The following is a 19,079-nucleotide window of genomic DNA, read 5'->3' on the forward strand; positions in this document are numbered from 1 at the left end:
GATGAGAGCTAGTGTAAAAGCCCTACCTGAAAGCAAAAGATGCTGGGAGAGGCAGACACATACATGCCTCCCAGAAACAACTCTACACCATAGAAAGGGAGCATGAATTTTTAAGAGACAAATACATCTTTTGTCTTTGCCACATCAGCTATGTCTGTAAACCCCTCGTTCCTCACATTGAATACATTCACTCCCATTCCAGAGAAACATCCTAAAATTCCATTCAGTTACTGTACGCAACTCGGATCCAGATCTCCAGTAGCTGCACGGACCTCATTAAGATTCTGTGGCTTCTCATGATCCTGGGACAATTTATCTGGCCTGTGCATACACTCTATTGTCATAAGCAGAGAGAAAATCTACAGTCAAATCTCCCGTTTAGAAAAGGGAAGAATGGGATCACTGGTAAACCCTACAAGCAGGCACTGTGAAATCTCTGCCCCAAAGTGGGGAACTTTCTTGACTTTACTGCAGTCTTCAATTTGAGAATAACGATTAAAAAAAATTTTTTTTTATTTTTGTATTTGGGTAGAGCTGATTAACAATGTGATAGGATTGAGGGGACTCCGCCGTACATATGCATGCATCCATTCTGCCCCAAACTGCCCTCCCATCCAGGCTTCCACATAACACTGAGTAGAGTTCCATGTGTTGTACAATAGGTCCTTGTTGGTTATCCATTTTAAATATAGCAGTGTGTACATGACCATCTCAAACTCCCTAATTATCCATTCCCCCATCCTCCCCCCCTACCCCAAAACCACAAGGCAATTCATAATTAAATGATTTTATCATTGTGCTGGAAGAGGGGGAGAGTGAGGTGGACTCTGGCTTTGCCCTAAGGGGAGTTCTTTTTACTGTATTATCCTCCATGGTTTGTTTTTTGGCTTCTTGGTTTTTCTGTTTTTGCTACCAGATCTTTGAGGAAGTGGTATCGTTTTCACACATCTATCCTGTCAATGCAAGTTTCAAAACCTGAGGGATTTTTTTCAGTCTTAAACAGTTAAAGGCTGAAAAAGTCTGGCTTATGATTTCTTTAGCTGAACAATTTGAAAAAATGTGTAGGCTTCTGATTATTTGCTTCCAGTTGATTTAAGTTGCATGAAAAATGCCCAAATATATTGAATATTCATAATTAATAATCATAATTCTTCAGCCTGATAAATTTTTTTTCTCCCCATTCCATCTCTTCTTTCAATATAAGTGCAACTACATTGAGGTAAGCCAGCTTGGAGGGAACTCAACACTTACATTTTGTGGCAGAACTCTGCATTAATGGATCTTTAATGCAGAAAACATTTCTGAATTGGACCTTTGCATTTTCAGAGTCTACAACTAGTTGAGTTTTCAACCCAAAAGGCTCCACATTTTTGGATTCTCTCTTCTCCTTTTATTTTCGTTTTTACCACAAACTAGCCTGAACCAGCCTCAACTTACCTCCTAGTTCTATTCCTTGCTAAGTGTAACCAGAGAGCACCAAAAGATATCACTAGCATTTCTTCTTCCAACCTCTTCATCTAGAAATCGGCCTGAGGAGTCAGGGAAGACAAAATACTTGTCAGATGCTTCATCTTTGCTTCACAGGATTTTTCAGCTTTGTAGTCTTAAGTATCCGCCTCCTGAGGGCTTCCCAGGTAGTACAGTGGTAATGAATCCACTTGCCAGTGCAGGAGACACAGGAGGCACGGGTTCAGTCCCTGGGACGGAGGAGCCTGGCAGGCTACAGTCCATGGGGTCGCAAAGAGTTGGATACAGCTGAGCACAACTGAGCAGCAGCACCATCTACCTGCTAAGTCAATGACACATGTTTTAGGGCTGTTTGATTATTGTTGTTGTTGTGTTTGGCAGCTCTAGTTCTGGTACCGAGTGAATTAGCTAAGGTAGTGTTCAGAGCTATAAGGGATAAATCCCAAAACTGCAGGGGGTTAATAAGAAAGAGTTCCTCTCAGAAAGATTTAATACAGGTGTGGAGTGGGCAGCCTTCCAAGGGGCTGAGTCAAGGATTCAGCTTCCTCCCTCCCATCCTCCATCTCTAGCATCTTTTGGAGCCTCAGAGTCTACTCACGGACTAGCCAGATGCACCTGCTTCTTATGCACTCCAACCCACAAAGCATTTGAAGACTCGCTCAGACACCCCCCTCCAGATGCAAGAGGTGGGGGTGCAGTGCTGAGAAGTGTAACCCCGGCCAGAGAACCCACTTTCCAGCAAAACACTTCTCGCTGGAAAGGGAGGGTATAAATCTTTGGTAAAGAGCTAGCCATCTCTGCCATACTGCTCTCAGTTTTAAGTTAAAACATCTGATGTATGGCTTCCAGGTTGAACACATGGAAATGTGAAGAGAGAAGGCTGGAGAGGTCACAACAGCTGTGCACTGTTTTCTCTTTCCTTGTCCTGTGCATTGTTCCATCTAGCTGTTCCTGAGTTATATCTTTTTATAATAAACCAATTCTCTTAAGTGAATAAATATACAAGTTTAAATCACTACAAAGTATGTACTTTTGCATATTTTAAATATTGGCATTTAAAAATATCCAATGGGAAAAATAAGCACCATGACCACTTTATGCATATCATCTGCTCTAAAATTCAAGAATAAATAGTTTTGGAAATGTCAGAATTTTTATGTTTTTTTTAATTGTTTAGCTCATACTCATATCTTCTATAGCATTTTATCCTAAAGAATGCTTTCCTGGGAATTATTGTATGATCATCACTCTTTGCAACAAGTGTAAATACACACAAATTAAAAATTAATTTTTGTTTTGCATATAAGGCTCTAGATGGTAAAAAATTTCCTTTGGATTTGGTAACATTAAAATGAGTAATACAAGTATATTAAATTTTTATAAGTGATAATTATTCTTAAAAGCACAATGCATCATTATTAATATATATAATCTTTTAAAAATATTAAAAATCCAAGTCCGCTTTCAAAAAATACAATACATTAGAAATGTATATGGAAACTGAGATTTTCCCCCAAATTATTCATGTATTCAAGAATAGATATAAATAGTACTTGTAGATAAAATAAGCATCAGTATCAAATCTATTCCTATTATAACTTCAAGATTTAAGAAACTTTGTAAATAAATAGCTGGGAATAAAAGGAGTTTTGTTGTCTTCTTTGAATTCTCTCTGAATTTTATTTCAAAAGCATACAATAATCTGTCCTCAAAAGGTGTTGTTTTTGAAATCTATTAACTGACAACTCAGTTACTTCCTCCTTCAACTCTTATTGAAAGTAAAGAAATGTCAGTTTTCCTGCCAAAGGATTTGTTATCCTTTATTTGGGGTCTGTGAGTGTCCCAATTGCCGAGAAGTGTAACAGAATGGCTATCCAAAATGTGCTGAATATCTGGTTTGCCATCCTAGGTTGCTGATATATATAAAGACTCACTACCCCTTTGCCTGTCAGCACCTGATTTGGTCTAGTCAACAGGAGGCTCTCAAAGCAGGCTGGAAGACTAAAGAAAGTGAGGTTAGGCTACTTTTCCTTGGCTTCATTCCTGAGCTATTGGTGTCAGCATCTGTCAGAGAGTCCTTCCCCACCACCCCACCACCCCCCAGCTCCACACAGTGCATCGGTCCTGGTGACCATTCTCTCCTTTTCTCCTCCAGGTGCAAGGGTGGTTGTTACCTACTGCAGTTCCTACCCCTTGTGGTTTCCCTGAACACCACAGATAACTTTATAAATAAGGTTTTACTAAACTCGCTTCAAACTGCCCAGTTTGAGAGAATGCCATTTCTTTCCTGCCAGAACTATTACTAATAAACTGAACTTATCAAAAGACTGTTAGCTATAGCTGTTACTCTTTCACTCAATAGCACCCTGTCGATGAAGTTTAAATTAGGTGAAACAGGGGTAAAACACTTCACACCATTAAAAATAAAATGAAAATTCTCGAATAAAACTTTAGGAATAAAAACAGGTTCTTTAGAAAATGAAAAGATAGTACAAGGATATTATTAACAAATTACAATAGTAAGTTGGAATATTTACATTAAATGGGAAAACACCTAGAAATATACAACTTATTCAAATGGACTCAAGAAGGGAAAGAAAATTGGATTAGTTAGATAACTACTAAAGGGATTGCAAACTAGCCAATTTATTTATCTATAATTAAATAATTCCCATAAAAAAGTCTTTACCCGGATGGCTTCACTGGTTAATTCTCTCAAATATTTAAGGAGGAAGCAATTCCAACATTACACTGATTTTTTCAGAGGTCAATTCCAACTTATAACCTCGATTTCAAAATATTGATCTTAAAAATGAAACAGCTGATTAGTTTACCAGCAAAAATGGGTTTACTCAGGAATATCAAAGAAACAGCAATTTGGGAAAAACAAACTATGGCAATAGCTGTTGGCAAGTCCAAGACAATGAAAAGGAAAGTTGAAAAAGGGCAAGTTGAAAGGGATTGTTTTGAACAAAAGTCTATTGGAGAAAAATGAGTGTTTAGGGTGATGATGGTTGCTCACTAAAAGTTGGCTTAAAGCTCAACATTCAGAAAATGGAGATCATGGCATCTGGTCCCATCACTTCATGGGAAATAGATGGGGAAACAGTGGAAACAGTGTCAGACTTTATTTTTTGGGGCTCCAAGATCACTGCAGATGGTGATTGCAGCCATGAAATTAAAAGACGCTTACTCCTTGGAAGAAAAGTTATGACCAACCTAGATAGTATATTCAAAAGCTGAGACATTACTGTGCCTACTAAGGTCCGTCTAGTCAAGGCTATGGTTTTTCCAGCAGTCATGTATGGATGTGAGAGTTGGACTGCGAAGAAAGCTGAGCACCAAAGAATTGATGCTTTTGAACTGTGGTGTTGGAGAAGACTCTTGAGAGTCCCTTGGACTGCAAGGAGATCCAACCAGTCCATTCGGAAGATCAACCCTGGGTGTTCTTTGGAAGGAATGATGCTGAAGGTGAAACTCCAGTATTTTGGCCACCTCATGTGAAGAGTTGACTCATTGGAAAAGACTGTGATGCTGGGAGGGATTGGGGGCAGGAGGAGAAGGGGACGACCGAGGGTGAGATGGCTGGATGGCATCACTGACTTGATGGATGTGAGTCTGAGTGAACTCCGGGAGTTGGTGATGGACAGGGAGGCCTGGCGTGCGGCGATTCATGGGGTCGCAAAGAGTCGGACACGACTGAGCGACTGAACTGAACTGAGTTGCTGAGGTTGTCAGTTTGCTATAGGAGACACACATCTCTCCCTGTTGGGGCCTGTGATTGATGGCTCTTTCCTGTTGGTGATTCTTCTGTTGGGATGCGTGATTGACAATTCTTCCTATAATAGACATCAGGTGGTACTGCCTGAGAGTTCCCCCTTCTGGCTTCCTGACTGTCTTAGTGAGGTTTTTCTTTATGTTTTAATTTAATTTTTTTTAAATAGGAGGTTTTGTTATTGTTGTTTTATTTATTTATTGGTCATACTACATAGCATGTGGGATCTTAGTTCCCCAAGCAGGGACTGAAACCTTGCCCCCTGCATTCCTGCATTGGAAGCATGGAGTCTTATCCAGTGGACTACCAAGGAAGTCCCTGAGGTTTTCCTTTATTAATTTTCACCAAAACCTGCCAAAGATATTATCTTAAAAAGCATAGACCATAACACTTTTTCTGTAATAAACATAAACACAAAAACTCCAATGAGTTAGCAAAACAATTCTTCCACATCAAAACAATAGCAGAAATCAAAAAGTTGATTAGTATGGTAATTAAATTTAGTCTAATATTTAAATTAAATCAGTGAAATTATCATATTAAAATTGTAATGAAAATATATGAAAGCACAAATGTTAAGGAGTACACAGTTAAGGTATTTATATTTTCTAAAATTTGCTGAAACCACTAATTAATATTAGATATCAATAAATCAAGCATGCCTAGGGTAAAATATGATAAATCATATATAGTTCAGTTCACTCGCTCAGTTGTGTCCGACTCCTCACAACCCCATGAATCGCAGCATGCCAGGCCTCTCTGTCCATCACCAACTCCCGGAGTTCACTCAGACTCATGTCCATCGAGTCTGTGATACCATCCAGCCATCTCATCCTCTGTCATCCCCTTCTCCTCCTGCCCTCAATCCCTCCCAGCACCAGAGTCTTTTCCAATGAGTCAACTCTTCCCATGAGGTGGCCAAACTACTGGAGTTTCAGCTTCAGCATCATTCCTTCCAAAGAAATCCCAGGGCTAATCTCTTTCAGAATGGACTGGTTGGATCTCCTTGCAGTCCAAGGGACTTTCAAGAGTCTTCTCCAACACCACAGTTCAAAGGCATCAATTCTTCAGCGCTCAGCTTTCTTCGCAGTCCGACTCTCACATCCATACATGACCACAGGAAAAACCATACCCTTGACTAGACGGACCTTTGTTGGCAAAGTAATGTCTCTGCTTTTCAATATGCTATCTAGGTTGCTCATAACTTTTCTTCCAAGGAGTAAGCGTCTTTTAATTTCATGGCTGCAGTCAGCATCTGCAGTGATTTTGGAGCCCCCCAAAATAAAGTCTGACACTGTTTCCACTGTTTCTCCATCTATTTCCCATGAAGTGATGGGACTGGATGCCATGATCTTCGTTTTCTGAATGTTAAGCTTTAAGCCAACTTTTTCACTGTCCACTTTCACTTTCATCAAGAGGCTTTTTAGTTCCTCTTCACTTTCTGCCATAAGGGTGGTGTCATCTGCATATCTGAGGTTATTGATATTTCTCCCGGCAATCTTGATTCCAGCTTGTGCTTCTTCCAGCCCAGCGTTTCTCATGATGTACTCTGCATATAAGTTAAATAAGCAGGGGGACAATATACAGCCTTGACGTACTCCTTTTCCTATTTGGAACCAGTCTGTTGTTCCATGTCCAGTTCTAACTGTTGCTTCCTGACCTGCATATAGGTTTCTCAAGAGACAGGTCAGGTGGTCTGGTATTCCCATCTCTTTCAGAATTTTCCACAGTTTCTTGTGATCCACACAGTCAAAGGCTTTGGCATAGTCAATAAAGCAGAAATAGATGTTTTTCTGGAACTCTCTTGCTTTTCCATGATCCAGCGAATGTTAGCAATTTGATCTCTGGTTCCTCTGCCTTTTCTAAAACCAGCTTGAATATCAGGAAGTTCACGGTTCACGTATTGCTGAAGCCTGGCTTGGAGAATATTGAGCATTACTTCACTAGCATGTGAGATGAGTGCAATTGTGTGGTACTTTCAGCATACTTTGGTATTGCCTTTCTTTGGGATTGGAATGAAAACTGACCTTTTCCAGTCCTGTGGCCACTGCTGAGTCTTCCAAATTTGCTGGCATATTGAGTGCAGCACTTTCACAGCATCATCTTTCAGGATTTGAAATAGCTCAACTGGAATTCCATCACCTTAACTAGCTTTGTTCTAAGTGATGCTTTCTAAGGCTCATTTGACTTCACATTTCAGTATGTCTGGCTCTAGATGAGTGATCACATCATTGTGATTATCTTGATCGTGAAGATCTTTTTTTAAATCATATATAACTGGTAAGCTAAATGAGAATAAATTTTAATAATAATTATTTGATAAGTCCAAACAAAGGAAGAAAAAAACAGTACATTTAATGGTGAACCCAATAGAACGATATTAGGTGTTTCAGTGTGCAAATCCTAATATGTCATCCTACACTTCTCTTTATAACCTCCATTGGTTTCCCTCTGAGGTTAAGACAAAATTCTCACTTGAGTTATTGTCAGGAAGATAGAATAGACAAAGTTTTCTCCAGGAAATGGAACTGTAAATAAGTGGAAGTCCAACGGTTGCGATTTAAGGTACCATCAGAATTAGGATACTGGAAAAAGTCAGTTTTCATTCCAATCCAAACAAAGGCAATGCCAAAGAATGTTCAAACTACCATACAATTGTGCTCATTTCACATGCTAGCAAGGTTATGCTCAAAATCTTTCAAGCTAGGCTGCAGCAGTATGTGAACTGAGAACTTCCAGAGGTACAAGCTGGGTTTAGAAAAGGCAGAGGAACCAGAGATGAAATTGCCAACATTCATTGGATCATAGAGAAAACAAGGAAATTCCAGGAAAACACCTACTTCTGGTTCATTGACTATGCTAAAGCCTTTGACTACGTGGATCACAACAAATTAGAACATTCTTAAAGAGATGGGAATACCAGACCACCTCACCTGTCTCCTGAAAACCTGTATGTGAGTCAAAAAGTAACAGAACCAGACATAGAGCCAGTTTGAACTTGAATGGTTCAAAATCAGGAAAGATTGAAGGCAAAAGGAAAAGGGGATTGTAGAAAATTAGATGCTTAGATAGCATCACTGACTCAATGAACATGAATTTGAGCAAACTCTGAGCGATAGCAAAGGCAGAGGAGTCTGCCTTGCTGACGTCTTTGGGTCATAAAGAATCAGACATGACTTAGCGACTGAACAACAACAATGAAAAATCGAATGCATTTGCCCTGGAAGCAGACAGTTCATTGCTCAGTGAGATGATTGAAGCTGATGCCCACTAGCCCCTCATTAGAAACCTCGTGCACAGCATTTCTACCTACGTGAGAAATTGAACCAAAAGAGCTCTATATCTCTTTTAAACTTTATTTCTATTCTGTGCACTATGTAATGGTCTTTGCAGTAAAGTTTATACAAAGTAAATATGATCCATGGTAATACTTTTCTTAATCACAAAATATTGTTATGAGATTCCTGCACTAGTTTGCTTCCTTTCTATCTTTTTTTAAATGTCTGGTTTCCCCTGTCTATCTCACATATGGAGGCTTTCCAAAACTCTGTGGCCCTACACAGGCTTTTCTGTGGCTTCTAACCCCATCATACAGCCAAGTGTCTACTTTCAGCCTCTGGCAGGACATTCTTAAATGAACATCATAATGGCCACCTAACAGGATAAATCCAAAGATTATTTCATTCAGATTTTGTGGCAAAAGGCTCACAAAATGTTAGTTGATGAATGGCCTGCTCCATTCTTCCTGTCCATGGGAATGGGAGGGTTCCTTGAAAGAAGGATGTTTTGAGCATCGGTTTTCTTAAGGAAATTTTATCATCCTTATCTGATGGCTGCTCAAGTACTATGGCAAAAATGATCTTTTTTGGTTGCTTCCTCTTCCTGTATCTTATCAATGAGGGGATGTTGTAAGTTTGTAGGAATAGCACAAACAGACACCTAGGGTTTTATATGGATGAATAAGCTGCTTTATATGAAATTGAGTCAGAAAGTGGGATCTTTCTAGTCTATGATCTTTTGTTTCTCTCATCCCTCTGATTCACTTCCACTGCCCCAAATCAAGTTCTCATAACATCTTACATGTGCTAATTTACTTTTATTTTTCTCATTAACTGCTCTCAAGTCTTCAGAGTCTTTCCTAGTCTATTAATCCTAAATACTGAGTTAGTGTAACATAACACACGTTCCATTTACGTCACCTCCCATCTCAGACTCTTCTGCCTCCTATTTCCAGAGGCACAAAATCCAGATCTTCAGCTGAACATTCCAGATGTTTCTCAATCAAACCACTGCTAATCAGTCCTGCTTTATCTGGGTTCATCCTTATCAAATTATAGGCTTCCTCAAATCCACCCTGACCCCACCCTGGCTTTGGCTTCTTCTCTTTCCTTTTTATCCTCATTTATAAATCTCCCTCATATTGAAGAGAGTAAAAGAATATGCCAGGGGTATGCTTCAGATAGAATTCCTGCAAGTGAAAGAATTTTAAAATTGGGAAAAGGGGGAGGGAATAATGGAGGTCTTAAGGTAATTTGGGTAAAATTTTTGGATACATTTCATAAAAATATGGTTTCCATATTTAGCCTAGTATAAAAACATAAGGAACAGATTTCTGAATCTAATTGTCTGCCTACAGATGTTTGCCATCATTGTGAATTCACATTCAACTGAACAATGAATAAGATTTTCTTATAATCACAGCAATAAATACCTTCATGTGGTTCCCAATACCTCACTGGTTAAATGCTTATCACATAAAGTGCTTATTGTTAATACTTGCTGGTTTACCTGAACTGTTTAGTGACGGGGGCTTATCAGTCATCATCCAATATATTCCATCCAACATAGGACTTGATCCCTGACTATTCCTTCTTCTTGTGTTCTAAAACATCTAAAACAAGCCAGGCACCGCTGCTGTGGGGTTGCTCTGTCACCCAGCATCATTTCACACATAGACGACAGAGCCCTGTGTGATCTCTGCTTCCCATTATCTTTTTCATCTTATTATAAGTTGTGGTGAGTGACTAACAACAATTACTAAATTCCAAACAGTCCTACTTTTTTTGTCATTGCTGTAAAATATTTAAAACTTAAAAAAAAAAACAAAACCCTAAGAACAGTAACACTATTTGTCAAGCTCTTCATGCATAGACATGCAAATGCACGGCTTGATTGGGTAGAAAGAAAGAAGAGAAATGGCTAACTTCCAATAAAACTTTCCTTTTCAAAAATAATTTTTATTGGAGTGTAGTTGATTTACAATACTGTGTTAGTTTCAGGTGTACAGCGAAGTGAATCAGTTTGCATATATTCACTCCTTTTAGGATTCTTTTCTAATACAGGTCCTTAGATTCTTGAATAGAGTTTCCTGTGCTATACAGTAGGTCCTCATTAGTTATCTATTTTACGTGTGTTAGTGTATATATGTTCATCCCAATCTCTCAATTTATCACTCCCACCCCCTTGGGAACCATAAGTTTGTTCTCTACATCTGTAACTAGTTCTAAAATTTTCTCTTTTATTTATTTATTTATTTATTTAAATTGCATTTACTTAGCATTTGCTGCTGATGGCAATATGGTTTTGTTCTTTTTGGACACATCACTCCTAGAATCTACGCTTAGATTACTTAGAATCTACACTTAGATTACTCCTAGAATCTACGCTTAGATTACTTAGAATCTACACTTAGATTACTCCTAGAATCTACACCATTCGCTTTGCTTCTTGACAGGAGCCAGTGCTGCAATTGGTTTATTAGTGTGCCATCCCAAGACTGCTGCCTTTAGAGCTGCAAGGCGTTCCTGACAACCTCGACATAGTGGCTATCCGGGGGCGGCTTCCTCTGACTCCCAGGCTGCAGGAACTTCTTAATGGTAGGAATGTTGCTGATTCTTGTCTTAAATTCCTTTAGCAGAGGAAAGTCGCAAAGAACAGAAGCATCAAGTTCTTCCACCATTAAAATAGCTTCCAGGAGCTGTATGTCTGCCCAGCTGAATTTGTTGCCAACGAGAAAATCCTCTCCGTGGTCTTTCAAAATCTTTTCAAACACCGGAAAGTACCGGGTTTTAGCTTTCTTCACGACTAAGGCCAGGCTCTCCTCTTTTTCCTCCGGGGGTTTGAACGCAGCCAGCGCCACCATCAGCATGAGATCCAGGGTGCCGTCGGCGTACATGTCGATCCTGACTGTCTCCTTCGGGTCCTTCCCATGCAAGTTGTACTTGGCAGCAAGGTAGCTGAGGATGGCTCTTGTCTGTGTCAGCTCCATTCCATCAATTTCAACCAGAGGCACCTGGCCGAAAAGCAGGGGTCCATCCTTCTGCAGCTTCTCATATTGTTCTCTTGTTTCAAGAAATTCTTCTTCAAACTCCACACCAGCTGCAGCCAGCAGCCAGCGGATAGACTCCATCCTGCCTCGGCCGTGGAAGTACCAGAGCTTGGGTTTGGCCGCCATGACTGCTGGCTTGGGTTTTCTTATCTCTTCCTGGCTCTCCTCTCTGGGGTCTAAAAATTTCTCTTTTAAAAGGCTACTCATTTGTAGAGGTTTCTAAGGCAAATGCTAGTATCTTTGTTTCATTGACCTTCTCTTGGTTCCTCCAGCATTTTATAGAAGAGAAGAGGCTGAGTCAGCCCCAGAGGAATTCTTAAAGCTTCCCTAAGTCCATCCCTATTGATGTTCTCCCATTTTGTTGTTGTTTTAGTCACTAAGTAGTGTCTGACTCTTTGTGACCCCATGAACTGTAGCCCGCTAGGCTCTTCTGTCCATGGGATTTTCCAGGAAAGAATACTGGAGTGGGTTACCATTTCCATCTCCAGGAGATCTTCCCAGTCCAAGAATCCAACCTGCATCTTATGCACTGGCAGGCAGATTCTTTACCACTGAGCCACCAGGGAAGCCCTTTCTCCCCTTCTACAACAAAACTGAATGTCAATAAAGCAGAAAACTTATCTTTCTTTAACTCTCTCCTGTTTAACTTATAGTCAATCAATCCTGTTGTGTTTCAGCTTGTGACAAATCTTACTTTAAAGATGTTTCGACCTGCATGTTAAACATTAAAGCAGTAAAGGACCTTTCTATTTTTCCCTGTCCTTCTATCTCAAGAAAGAGACAAATTTGCTTTACTTTAATATAATGCTCTGTTAAAGAGAAATTTGTAAGGACAACTAAATAATTTTCTCTGAAAATTCAGGGCTCTGAAATGGGATATCCACTGAGTGAATTTTTAAATTTAAATTACATTTAATATTGTAAATGCCAAGAATATAAATAGATCTACTTTCAGATACATATATTTATTGGATAACTTCCTTGTTTCAAGCACAGCCCTAAAAACCAAGCCAGCAAGGATGAATAAATGTGTTTGCCTTCAAGGAGCTCACAATCATGTTTGGAAAACAAGCATGCAGAGGAAAAAATTACAATTCCAGATTATAAAGATTGTAACAGATTTATGTACCAGATAGATAAGGAAGTTATAATGGAAACTCTGTTTAAAGGAGCGACTTTGTAAAAAAAGGAGACTCTTGAGCCCAACTTTAATAGATTTTCATGAATTTGGCAAAAGATGTTTCAAGGAGAGGGAAAGTGCATAGAGTTGGTTCAACAAACTGTAAGCAGTTCCTTATGAGTTCAGGATGAAATGTAGGGTTGAAAGCTGGTGTGAAGCATCCTGTCATTCTAAGGGATCTACAATTTATTTTGGCAGTAGGGGACCTTTCATGAATGTTGAGTCAGTCCTAATGAGGTGAATGAATCTAGAGACTATTATACAGTGAAGTAAGTCAGAAAGAGAAAGACAAATATTATATATTAACGCATGTGTATGGAATCTAGAAAGATGGTACTGATGATTCTGTTTGCAGGCCAGCAATGGAGATGCAAATGGAGAACAGGTTTGGGGACACAGTGCCAGAAGGAGAGATTAGGACAAACAGAGACAGTATCACTGAAACATAAGCATTCAGTCAGTTCAGCCGCTCAGTCGTGTCCAACTCCTTGCAACTCCATAACTGCATGAGGCTAGGCTTCCCTGTCCATCACCACCTCCTGGAGCCTGCTCAAACTCATGTCCATCCAGTCGGTAATGTCATCCAACCATCATATCCTCTGTTGTCCCTTTCTCCTCCTGCCTTCAATCTTGCCCAGCAACAGGGTCTTTTCCAATGAGTCAGTTCTTCACATCAGGTGGCCAAAGTATTGGAGCTTCAGCTTCAGCATCAGTCCTTCCAGGGAATTTTCAGGGTTGATTTTTCTTTAGGATTGATTGGTTTGATCTCCTTGCTGTCCAAGGAACTTTCAAGAGTTTATCCAACACTGCAGTTCAAAAGCACCCATTTTTCAGTGCTCAGCTTTCTTTATGGTCCCACTCTCACATCCATACATGACTACTAGAGAAACCATAACATTGACTAGATGGACCTTTGTTGGCAAAATAATGTCTCTGCTTTTTAATATGCTGTCTAGGTTTGTCACAGCTTTTCTTCCAAGGAGCAAGTGTCTTTTCATTTCATGGCTGCAGTCACCATCTGCAGTTGCAACCCAAGAAAATAAAGTCTGTCACTGTTTCCATTGTTTCCCCATCTATTTGCCTGCCGTCAATGGGTCACACAGAGTTGGACATGACTGAAGCGACTTAGCAGCAGCAGCAGCAGCAGCAGATAGCATATTGAAAAGCAGAGACATTACTTTGCCAACAAAGGTCTGTCTAGTCAAGGCTATGGTTTTTCCTGTGGTCATATATGGACGTGACAGTTGGCCTGTGAAGAAAGCTGGGCACCGAAGAACTGATGCTATTGAACTGTGGTGTTGGAGAAGACTCTTGAGAGTCCCTTGGACTGCAAGGAGATCCAACCAGTCCATTCTAAAGGAGATTAGCCCTGGGTGTTCCTTGGAAGGAATGATGCTGAAGCTGAAACTCCAGTATTTTGGCCACCTCATGCGAAAAGTTGACTCATTGGAAAAGACTCTGATGCTGGAGGGGATTGGGGGCAGGAAGAAAAGGGGACGACAGAGGATGAGATGACTGGATGGCATCACCGACTCGATAGACGTGAGTTTGAGTGAACTCCAGGAGTTGCTGATGGACGGAGGCCTGACATGCTGCGACTCATGGGGTCGCAAAGAGTCGGACATGACTGAGCGACTGAACTGAACTGAACTGAACTGAATGGGACCAGATGCTATGATCTTCATTTTTTGAATGTTGAGTTTTAAGCCAGTTTTTTCACTCTCCTCTTTCACTTTCATCAAGAGGCTCTTCAGTTCCTCTTTGCTTTCTGCCACTAGGGTAGTGTCATCTGCATATCTGAAGTTATTGCTATTTCTCCTTGCAGTCTTGATTCCAGCTTGTGCTTCATTGCCTGGCATTTCACATGATGTACTCTGTATATAAATAAGCAGGGTGACAATATACAGCCTTGACATAAACCTTTCCCAATTTGTAATCAGTCTGTTGTTCTGGTTCTAAGTGTTGCTTCTTGACTCACGTACAGGTTTCTCAGGAAGCAGGTAAGGTGGTCTGGTATTCCCATCTCTTTCAGAGTTTTCCACAGTTTGTTGTGATCCACACAGTTAAAGGCTTTAGCTTAGTCAGTGGAGCAGAAGTAGGTGTTTTTCTGGAATTCTCTTGCTTTTTCTGTGATCCAACAGATGCTGGCAATTTGATCTCTGGTTCCTCTGCCTTTCTAAATCCAGCTTGAACATCTGAAAGTTCTCAGTTCACGTACTGTTGAAGCCTGGCTTGAAGAATTTTGAGCATTACTTTGCTAGCATGTGATAGGTGTGCAGTGGTACAGTAGTTTGAAAATTCTTTGACATTGCCTTTTTTGGGGATTGGAATGAAAGCTGACCTTTTCCAGTCCTTGGCCACTTCTGAGTTTTCCAAATTTGTTGGCATATTAAGTGGAGAACATCATCATCTTTTAGGATGTGAAATAGCTCAACTGGAGTTCCATCACCTCCACTAGCTTTATTTGTAGTAATGCTTCCAAGGGCCACTTGACTTTGCACACCAGGATGTCTGACAAGTGGCAACTTGCTGTGTGACACAAGGAGCTCAACCCAGTGCTCTTTGACAACCAAGAGAGGTGGGATGCCGTGGGAGATGGGAGAGGGCTTCAGGAGGGAGGGGAAGTATGTACACGTGTGGCTGATTCATGTTGATGTATGGCAGAAAGTAACACAATATTGTAAAGCGACTATTCTTAAATATTTAAAAAGAAATAGTACAGGTGTTTTTGCATTTGAGAAGATGATTTTGAGGTGACTTCAGAATGGAATAGATAAAAGTTGACCTGAAAGCCTGGGTAACTAAGTGGGAAACCTAAGTGGGAAAACTCCATAGGATAGATGATAGCAAACTCAGTACGTCCAGTAACCATGGAGATGAAGATATAAACACAGACAGGGCACAGTTAGGAATCAGAATAGTGGTGCCATGTGGGAAGTGAGCTGTGACAAGGGGGACAACTCAAAATTTTAAGACCACTAAGTTAAAGAAAGCATCCACAGCATCATTAAAATGCAACAGTATTATTAGCAACCTTGAACCAGAATCACTTTTTTTTTTGACACATTTTGAAGTTATTTCCTTCGCAGCCACCTGAGGCAGGGCTCAAATATCAAATCTGTTTTTAATAAACAGAGAAATTGACACATCTGTGATAAAAGCATGGCAGGTCAGGAATAAAACTCTCAGTCTCATCACTCCCATCCTGGAGAGTTTTTCTAACTCTCCTGTGTGTATGTGTGTGCGTGTGCATGTGTGTGCACCAGCGCGTGCCCAGTTGTGCCCAGCTCTTTAGCCACTCCATGGACTGTAGCCTGCCAGGCTTCTCTGTCAATGGGATTTTATAGGCAAGAAAACTGGAGTGGGTTGCCATTTCTTCCTGCAGGGGATCTTCCTGACCCAAAGATCAAAACCTCATCTCCAGTTTTGTAGCAGATTCTTTACTGCTGAGCCATCAGGGAAGTCCTTTGTCTCTTGTAGTTAGTATTGTTAGAGATGAGAGTGTCTCTAGTCTGTGTTTCACAAACTACATTTCTGCACAAGAGATTCTAGGGAAAAACATGAGTTCACCCTCTTGGTTTCAAGAGAAAAAAATTATAAGGACACTAAGATGTATTTCATAACTTATGGGCAGCTGATGATAGGAGCACTTGGGATCAAGACCTCAAAGTATTAGCACTGCCCTTTTTCCTCATCTATTTGAATCTTCTTTCTCTCTCTCTCTCTCTGAAGATTTGCTTTTATGAATGTCAGGCTTCAGTTTCTCTGAGAGCACTAATTTTTTTTTTTTAAAGAAAGAACAAATAGTAACTATTGGGATTCTCTTAAATTGATATTTAATTTATTAAAGTAAAAAATCCTAGGGAAATTCCCTGGCAGTCCAGTGGTTAAGACTCTGTGCTTCTAATGCAGATGGTGGGGGCTTGATCCCTGGTTGGGGAAATAAGATCCTACAAGCTTGTGGTGCTGCCCCCAAAAAAGTAAATATTCTAAAATTTAGTTTCCCTTAGGCTCTTAATCTTATTGTTTATAGATAGATAGACATAGAGAAATAGATATATAGATAAACATCATAAATTTGTATTTATACCTTCAGAAGTTAACAATGGCTTTCAAACTGGCCTTTGATTGATGTTTGGATCCCTCAAGTTACAGAACTCACTAAACAAGGTTTCTTACAAATTCAGTTCAGTTCAGTTCAGTTCAGTTGCTCAGTCGTGTCTGACTCTTTGTGACTCTGTGGATTCCAGCATGCCAGGCCTCCCTGTCCATCACCAATTCCCAGAGTTTACTCAAACTCATGTCCATTGAGTCGGTGATGCCATCCAACCATCTCATCCTCTGTCATTCCCTTCTCCTCTTGCTTTCAATCTTTCTCAGCATCAGAATCTTTTCCAATGAGTCCATTCTTTGCGTCAGGTGGCCAAAGTATTGGAGCTTCAGCTTCAGCACTGGTCCTTACAATGAATATTCAGGAATGATTTCCTTTAGGATGGACTGGTTGGATCTCCTTGCAGTCCAAGGGACTCTCAAGAGTCTTCTCCAGTACTACAGTTCAAAAGCAACAATTCTTCAGTGCTCAGCTCTCTTTATATTCCAACTCTCACATCCATACATGACTAGTGGGGAAGCCATAGCTTTGACTAAATGGACCTTTGTCAGCAAAGTAATGTCTCTGCTTTTCAATATGCTGTCTTGGTTAGTCATAACTTTTCTTCCAAAGAGCAAATGTCTTTTAATTTCATAGCTGAAGTCACCATCTGCAGTGATTTTGGAGCCCCCAAAAGAAAGTCTCTCACAGTGTCCCCATCTATTTGCCATGAAGTGATGAGACTGGATGCCATGATCTTCGTTTTCTGAATGTTGAGTTTTAAGCCAACTTTTTCACTCTCTTCTTTCACTTTCATAAAGAGACTCTTTAGTTCTTCACTTTCCACCATAAGGGTGGTGTTATCTGCATATCTGAGGTTATTGATATTTCTCCCAGCAATCTTGATTCCAGCTTGTGCTTCATCCAGCCCAGAATTTCTCATGATGTACTCTGAATATAAGTTAAATAAGCAGGATGAACATATACAGCCTTGATGTACTTCTTTCCTGATTTGCAACCAGGTGCCTTTATCATTTTAGACAACATTCATAAGATTGGGGTATTTGTTGCCTAATCCGACCTGACTTGACAAGTAAAATTTCCTCCAGGTACTTTCTCAAAAAGTACTTTAGTACTTTAAACTACTTTAAACTACTTTAGTAAACCCAATACTATATCAAACTCATAAATATGACAAACCTGAAATTCCCTCAAGAATTTCAGAAGTCATTAAAGTTTTAGAAAAAAAGCCTTTCCTATTGTAAGGTTGCTGCTGAACCACGAAAGACACCAGGATTCTTGGCCTCCGGAGGAGAAGAATTCAATCCGGGGCCAGAGATGAGGCTTGATCACTCAGAGCTTTTGTGTAATAAAGTTTTATTAAAGTATAAAGGAGATAGAGAAAGCTTCTGACATAGACATCAGGAGAGGGCAGAAAGAGTATCCCCTCACTAGTGTGAGCAATGGAGTTATATACTTTTTAATTACTTATTACAGTGAATCAAAAAAATGTCTGGAGGTTGTAAAGACCTCACTAGACCCACTCCCATAATTTACTTTTTAAGATAACAGGATTAACCAGAAGGTTTTTTTCCAGAGACTGTCCTCAAGAAGGATACATTATTGTTAAATAATCCTAAGGAATGTAGAGGGGAAAAAAACATTTGTCCTTTCTTCCTCCTTAAGAATTTCAGACCCATCTCTCCTTGGGGACCCCTGGACTTCTTATCAACCTGCCTAGGAATTGACTCTCTCACTATTTGGCCACATACACCACAAGTTCAAATCAATTCTTTAATTGTAATTTTAAAGTTGACACAAGGGGGACAGAAAGGTGGGATAAACTGACAGAATAGTACTGACATATGTTCACTACCATGTGTAAAATAGATAACTAGTGGTGAACTTGACTGTATAGATCACAACAAACTGTGGAAAACTCTTAAAGAGATGGGGATACCAGACCACCTTATGTGCCTCCTAAGAAACCTGTATATAAGTCAAGAAGCAATAGTTAGAACCAGACATGGAACAACAGACTGGTTCCAAACTGGGAAAGGAGTACATCAAGGCTGTATATCACCATCCTGTTTAACTTATATGCAGAGTACATCATGCGAAATGTTGGGCTGGAAGAAGCACAAGCTGGAATCAAGACTGAAAAGAGAAATATCAATAACCTCAGATATGCAGATAACATCACCCTCCTGACAATGCAGGAGACTCGGGTTTGATCCCT

At 40.0% G+C, this 19,079-nt stretch overlaps 1 protein-coding gene across 1 annotated transcript; it reads right to left on the reverse strand.

Annotated features, from left to right (window-relative positions):
* Positions 1-11,000: 11,000 nt before the first annotated feature.
* Positions 11,001-11,737, reverse strand: LOC138432718 (glutathione S-transferase A4-like). The gene has a single exon (XM_069574192.1). The coding sequence runs from the start codon at positions 11,694-11,696 to the stop codon at positions 11,028-11,030; it is 669 nt and encodes a 222-aa protein (XP_069430293.1). The 5' UTR covers positions 11,697-11,737; the 3' UTR covers positions 11,001-11,027.
* Between the last annotated feature and the right edge of the window lie 7,342 nt (positions 11,738-19,079).

The sequence above is a fragment of the Ovis canadensis genome, chromosome 2 (genome assembly GCF_042477335.2).
Source record: "Ovis canadensis isolate MfBH-ARS-UI-01 breed Bighorn chromosome 2, ARS-UI_OviCan_v2, whole genome shotgun sequence".
NCBI lineage: Eukaryota > Metazoa > Chordata > Mammalia > Artiodactyla > Bovidae > Ovis > Ovis canadensis.